This window comes from Sinohyriopsis cumingii, chromosome 11 (assembly GCF_028554795.1).
Source record: "Sinohyriopsis cumingii isolate HCF-2022 chromosome 11, ASM2855479v2, whole genome shotgun sequence".
Taxonomy (NCBI): Eukaryota; Metazoa; Mollusca; class Bivalvia; order Unionida; family Unionidae; genus Sinohyriopsis; species Sinohyriopsis cumingii.
The window spans coordinates 90,419,695-90,427,547 of NC_142971.1; the positions used below are offsets into that span (position 1 = coordinate 90,419,695).

General features: G+C 31.5%; 1 protein-coding gene across 1 annotated transcript in view; it reads right to left on the reverse strand.

Annotated features, from left to right (window-relative positions):
* The window catches only part of LOC149788964 (PCI domain-containing protein 2-like), a 42,846-nt gene that overhangs the window by 33,062 nt on the left and 1,931 nt on the right, over window positions 1–7,853 (reverse strand). The window contains exons 2-5 of the mRNA XM_089975114.1: window positions 7,512–7,553; window positions 6,942–7,063; window positions 4,348–4,413; window positions 1,035–1,131 (exon numbers count right to left, since the gene is read on the reverse strand). Coding sequence (XP_089831240.1) covers window positions 1,035–1,131; window positions 4,348–4,413; window positions 6,942–7,063; window positions 7,512–7,553 — 327 coding nt within the window. The remainder of the gene's footprint in view (window positions 1–1,034; window positions 1,132–4,347; window positions 4,414–6,941; window positions 7,064–7,511; window positions 7,554–7,853) is intronic.

The following is a 7,853-nucleotide window of genomic DNA, read 5'->3' on the forward strand; positions in this document are numbered from 1 at the left end:
TATGACATCACTGATATGTCAGCTTTTTACATTATGACATCATTGACATGTCAATTTTTGCCAAATGTATATTGTAGCATTGCAAATTTTGGAAAAAATTCAAATTTTGGAAAAGATTCAATGTCAAATAAGATGGTTGCAACGTATTAAATAATAAATAGGAAAATTTCAAAAAAATGTTAATCTTTGCAATAACAGAAAAATAACAAAATTTATACAAGAACTTTAGAAATCAAGTGACTTATGATCTGCTGTTGTGTTGTCTGTTTACACAATAAGCTCACCTCTTATCCATCATGGATTGCTGCCAAAACTCAGAATTTGCACATGAGCTACTTGTGTTAATAACTTCTAAAAGCCCTAAAACTTCTTTCCTCAAATTCATTATTGTTAATATTATGTCATATACATATAGTAGAAATGAAAAATGCCAGCTTTGACTGGTACAGAAGAACCCTGCTATAACATGCTTCATTATTAAATGAATACAGATAAAACACAGTCAAGGTTCCCGATATTTGGTCTTAGATGTCCCTTACTCTCTAATACTACACAAATCATCAGCCAGCCTGAAAAACAGATAAAAATAAGTTTCAGAACTTCACAATTCATATTTCTTACATAGCACTCATGAATTTTTATGGAACAAGGGACTATCTTAATCTAAACCATTATATAAATCAGCAAGCAGTAAAAAATTTACCTTATGTCTGACTGCATTTTGTTTTATTGCCCCCACCCTGATTCTGTGACCATCATGCTTTCATTCACTTAATTTCCAATCATTTGTGCCATACTGCAGCTTGGCACATAATGCAGTCAGCAGCTATGGATTCCTACAACTTCATTATAGCAGGTTTCCTGTGTACCATGAATTTATCTCAATATTCACAACAGACAAGTGTATTTAAGAATACAATTCCAAACTCAGAACATCTCATGCAGTCTTAAAGTAATTGTAGTTTTGTCAGAAACCCAGTTTCTTATACTATACTGAATGAAGATACAATATAAATGGTAAAAATTAACCTTACATTAACTGCAAAGACTCTCAGATCAATGCTGATGACAAAGAGTATTGGTAGAGACCAGTTCTCATCCTTCTGGCTTTGGAATATTTTGGTAAATGCTCTAACAAAGTTAAGGAAAAACATATGAACTTACATTTGAAGCATAAAGTAAACATATAAAGAGACCCCTGATGGAAATTGTATTAATTTTATTGAATACTATAAGCATTACAGAGACACATTAAAACAATGCAATGGCCACCAATGCAGTACTATCAAAATATGCTATATACAGATACTATAGCTGTGTATTTTCCAGTATCATTTAAATACTGCTTTCTATAACAGAATAAAATGTATGAAACCAGAAAAGAATGTGTCATCTACTTTTCAACTGGAGCCTTCTACCTCTTTTTGGGGGGCAGGGAAAGAGAAGTCATTCCAATGTACAGAGAGAATGGTCTGATTGTATACAAAATGCATCAAATCACATAACTACAGAAGTTGAGTTCAACTAAAAGCTGCAAACATCTATATTTGCCAGTAGATCTTGATCTATTCATTTTGTTGGGATTATTAAGCAGAATAATACAGAATAATACAGAGTCTGATCTGCTGGCACACTCTGCTACAGCAGATCAGGGTATATGTTGATTGCAGGTCAACTCATATATATATATATATATATATATATATATATATATATATATATATATATATATATATATACTTTACAGCGGTAGGAAAAAAGCCCTCTAGGACTAAAGGCTCTCAAAGAGAGGACAACCTTCCTCCAGTTTACATTTCTTGAAATAAATACTTGTATTATAATTTTCATTGTTTTAATTATTTGCTATGAATCACAGCAGCTTTCACACACAATCACTGTGGGTGTTTCAAATAAGAAAATATTTATATTTGTTTAGCAATATAATTGTTAAAACTTAATTTTTTATTACTTGCTTCATGTTTTTAATGATATAATTATCCACATTAATTATACAAATGTGCTTGCATTTAGTATCCATGTTGGATTATTCTGTGTAGCAATAATTTCTAGCCTAGTATGAGATACACAAATAGGTTCATGAAATTTAATTATTACTGTTATTATATACATATATGTATATATGTGTGTGTGTGTGGTAAACATTCTTTACTAATCTCACCTAACCAGTCACTCTGTCTATGCACTGCAAATGAATAGCTACAATGGAAATAATATAGAAAACTAAAACATGAAAATGATCTCCTTGCAGGAAGCTGACAACTGACATCATTAATTTCCTCCACAAACTATGCAGAACATAAGAAACAGTTACAAGTTTTTTAATTAACTTGCTAAATCACTGGTTCTGTGTGCTTGCATGTGTATGTGTTTCTCTAAACATAACCTTTCTTTGGGATCAACCAACTGAATGTAGAATTCTTCAGGCAACCATTATTTATTACATGTATTTTAATTCTCAAAATGTCCAGGGTTTGGGTGGTAAATAGAATCAAGGGTATTGAGAGCAATGTAAAGTCTGAGTAAACATTCAGCCTGTGACTCCGAAAAATACCAAATTGTGGGTGACTTAATTTGAAAAACTGTGCAAAATGATAAAAACTAAAGGCAATTCAATTGATCCACTGCATAAATATAATCCATGTTACCAAAGGCATTTCATTTTATACACTGTGTAAAATGATAATCCATGTTAACCATGCATTTCAGTTGATTCACTGTGAAAAATGATAATCCATGTTAACCATAGCATTCCAATTGATACACTGTGTAAAATGATAATTCATGTTAACCATGGCATTTCAACTGATACACTGTGTAAAATGATAATCCATGTTAACTATGCCATTTCAATTGATACACTGTGTAAAATGATAATCCATGTTAACCATGCATTTCAGCTGATTCACTGTGAAAAATGATAATCCATGTTAACCATGCATTTCAGTTGATTTACTATGAAAAATGATAACACGTTAACCATTGCATTTCAATTGATACACTGTCTAAAATGATAATCCATGTTAACCATGCCATTTCAGCGATTAACTGTGTAAAATGATAATACATATTAACCATGCCATTTCAGTTGGTACACTCTGTAAAATGATAATCTGTGAACCTTGACATTTCAGCTGAAACACTGCCCAAAAAATGATAATCCATGTTATCCAGGCATTTCAGTCAATACTCTGTGTAAAATGATAATCCATGTTATCCAGGCATTTCAGTCGATACTCTGTGTAAAATGATAATCCATGTTATCCAGGCATTTCAGTCAATACACTGTGTAAAATGATAATCCATGTTATCCAGGCATTTCAGTCAATACACTGTGTAAAATGATAATCCATGTTAACCATGCATTTCAGTTGATTTACTATGAAAAATGATAATACATGTTAACCATTGCATTTCAATTGACACACTGTCTAAAATGATAATCCATGTTAACCATGTCATTTCAGCGATTAACTGTGTAAAATGATAATACATGTTAACCATGCCATTTCAGTTGGTACACTCTGTAAAATGATAATCTGTGAACCTTGACATTTCAGCTGAAACACTGCCCAAAAAATGATAATCCATGTTATCCAGGCATTTCAGTCAATACTCTGTGTAAAATGATAATCCATGTTATCCAGGCATTTCAGTCAATACTCTGTGTAAAATGATAATCCATGTTATCCAGGCATTTCAGTCGATACACTGTGTAAAATGATAATCCGTGTTAACCATGCATTTTAGTTGATTCACTGTGTAAAATGATAATCCATGTTATCCAGGCATTTCAGTCGATACACTGTGTAAAATGATAATCCATGTTAACCATGCATTTCAGTTGATTCACTATGAAAAATGATAATACATGTTAACCATAGCATTTCAATTGATACACTGTGTAAAATGATAATCCATGTTAACCATGCCATTTCAGTTGGTACACTCTGTAAAATGATAATCTGTGAACCATGACATTTCAGCTGAAAAACTGCAAAAAAAATATATGATAATCCATGTTATCCAGGCATTTCAGTCGATACTCTGTGTAAAATGATAATCCATGTTATCCAGGCATTTCAGTCGATACTCTGTGTAAAATGATAATCCATGTGCACAGTAATCTGAATAACAACCAAAGAAAATAAAAAGTCTGTCCACACTGTAATATCTAGGTTTTTTTTTTATTTCTTAAGGAAACAAGATAATAAGAATTTCTATCAAAGTAAATACATTAATACATGTATATAGTGACCTTATTTTTACAACTGTAAATGAAGACAACATATACTTCTTTTATCTGACTCAATTACAGAAAAAGGATACTGCATGACTATGGACTGACAGTGGTAAGCTTCCATAAAGTCATGCTTTCCCACTGCCCAACAGCATCTGAAAATAAAATATACCCATGAAAATGAATACATAAATTAATCATGGCTGCATAACAAAATAAGCTTGAAAACAACAAGATGCATCGCTCTCACTCAAAAATAATAATAATTTGGTTGAACACTGCTTACATGATTTGACCTTAAAAGAAATAACAAAAGCTGATAATTTTTGTATCTCTTATTTGGCTAAGACACATATTAGTACGGTCATGAAAAATAAATAATTTGATCAAGTTATTAAAATCTGTTTCCTTAAAAAGACAACATCTGAATTGAGAAAAAGGTACTTTGTGGCAACCTTTCTATCAATGTGAAAAACAGTGCATTTGAAAAAACGTAAATTTGAAATAAAGGAAATAGGATATTCATAAATATTGACCGGATTTGAGTAAATTTTATAACAATAATGAAATGGACAAATATGCTTAGATGTTTTAGGGTCCACTCCACAATTTCATATTTTGTTGAGGGACGAATTTCTAAATAAGAAGTGAATCTTGATATTTTAATAATAGAATCATGCTGATTAGTTTTGTTTAAGCATCCAGTATTCACCAGATGCTGCAGATAACTAGCAACAGGGTTCAAATGTAAAACTAGGCACTCAAAGAGTAGTGAATGCCTGATTTAAAAAGCATTAATATCTATCAAATGTTTAAAATTGAAATAAAAAACTTTCTCTGATTAGTTTTTCTATACAGTTTGTAGAATGAGAGGCAAATTCAGGTAGCTCAATTTCCATATGAGTGTAGTTGTAGGAAAATTAATTTGCCAAAACAGGACAGAGCAAAAATAAAGTATTTTGGCTTTTTTATGCATTTTTGTACACATATGCTAGACAGAATTTTATTTTGGATCAAAAGAGCTGAAACAGTTCCCAGTATTGGGCAGTTTTCATTACAAAGACAAAACATTATGCAGACACCATATAAATGAAGATACAATTTTGTAAAAACTGTAGAATGCAACTTTAGTATTGTTGAAAGAAAATAACTATTTTCAGACCAAATCAATTGGAATTGTTATTCTATTTTTGTACTGAATAGTCTGGTAAAGCAAATCATTTTCAGACATATTATAAAATGGCATATTGTTAGCATGGCATTTAGTCAAATGATGTTATTAATTTTCAAAGTGAGGTGGACTCATCAGAACATGGTGAAATTAAGAAAACGTTCTGAGCTTGCTTGTTAGTATAAAGTGAGGCATTTTTAAATATACCATAATAAAGTCTAATGTTTGCATTACTTTGAAATCAACATGTGGTTTTGACAACAAAAGCACTATCATTAAGCAATCTAATTAAGTCATTTAAAATTTTTGTATCTTTAATAACTTATAAATTTTCAAAATGGAATTCCTCATTTGAACATACTTACTTAGCAAAATTACAAATTTTAAAGTATTCTGACCTGGATATTTCTGCAATCAGTATATTTCTACTCACCTCTTGCATGAATAGTTGATGTGCCACATACACTCATTTACAAGTCAGATCCAAATCCAAACTGCAAAGACCCATATCTACTGTTACCTAATGTACTGGCGGATCAGGGTATATGCAGCTTGTTTGGACTAAAACAAACAACACAGAGTAAGATCCTGATCTGCTGTCACATAGTGTGCCAACAGATCTGGGTTTATTTCTTTTGTAATTGGAACGTGAGTATAAATGGCAGTTTACATGTAATTTCAAGCACAGCGATTAATTTCTTTTTACATTTTATTGTCTTTCATAAGATGATATTATTAAAAATGCCAAGGTTAAAAAATGTTGGATGTAATAAACAGAAAAAAATTGGTGAAATTTCTTAGCCAATGCAAAACTCTACTGAATCCTTCATAAAATCTAATCAAGTGAGTAATATTACAATGAATTACAATGATGTCTGCAGTGACCAAAATAGTTAAGTGAACTCCCACTTTTTCATTGTGATGTACAAACAGAAATTATCATCAACCTACCTGAATATGAACTATTTCTACATGTAAAAAAGCAGTCATCCATGCAAAGTATTGTCAGTCATATTTCAAACCTCGCATATGTTGAAACCCAAACCATGACCCATGGATCACATTCAAAAGCACCAAACATATTATATGTGTCTTTACATCACTCTTGTCTCGTGGGTCGGTGGTTCTTTCCGGGGTTTTCCGGGTTCTTCCTCCACCATTAATACTGGCCGCCATGTATAGCCTATCGTGCTGAAAAATGGCGTTAAACCCCACAACAACAACAACAACATCACTCTTGCAAACAAATATATATCTATCTTCATTATGTTTGATATTTTAGGAGTTTGGCAATCTCTTTTAACTTTTAGCTTTAGTCTTTACTTTTAGTTGTGGAGGAATTTGGCTTTTAGCAGTTCTGCTCTTGTTTGGCACTAACTTGGCCAGGATAGTATCAATATGTCACGAACTCCATCCATACATATGTACATACATCATCAAAATATTAACCCTGCAAACCACACATTGCATTGATGTCATATAACAAAATATTGGTTACATCCAAGTTATTACCTTAAATGAGCTGCTACGAGTTCATCGTAGGGAGATTCAAAGACTCTCTGTACACTGTTCTCTGGCCTCTCTAATTGCAGCCGTGTGTTAGCCACATGTGGATGTTTGAAAGAAAGCAACTCCTGATTTGAAAGTAAAAATATACGAATACTATCAAATTGGTTTGATGGTCAAAAGTGGCTTTGAATCTATAATGGTATCTGCCTTTAAAGGACATTGTTGGACTAATAAACAGATACATTTACTTTAAGTTCAATATGTAAAGAAAATGATAAGGATTCTTAAATGTCCATTATTATAAGATGTTCACTAAATGGAGGGTGCCCAATTAAGATAATGCTCTAATCTAAATACATTCAGATTGTAAATTGTTTCAAAATAATTTTTGTACTACTTATAGTTATATACCGACTTAGTTACTAAGTACAAATAATTACTAAAGAAATTAAATTTGAAAGTCATTAATTACAAATGATACTAAATGTATCTGACAACATGAAAAGTAGAGTAACGTTCAACCCTCACTTTACACAAGACATTCAATGGTCTTAATGATTAACTGAAACTTACTGCTGCGTGTTCTCCATCATACTCATGAAGGGCATCATACAGCTGAAAAAAGGAAAAGTGTCTTAAATAGAATAATTATAACAGATCTTCACAATTGATTTTCTATATAACTTTCTAGGTTTATAAGTTTCTTTGACTTTTCTAGCATAGTAATGACCACTAATATAAGCAAAGCCTAGAAAAAAAAGCTAATTTAGATAACTTTAAGAAAGACAAAATGTACAGATCAGAAAATAGTCAACAAATCAAGCGCTGAAATTATTACATGTATGACATCCTTGTTTGAAGCTCAGACTGTCACAAATATATGAAAAGCAAATATGGAGGATGAGTAAATGTTAT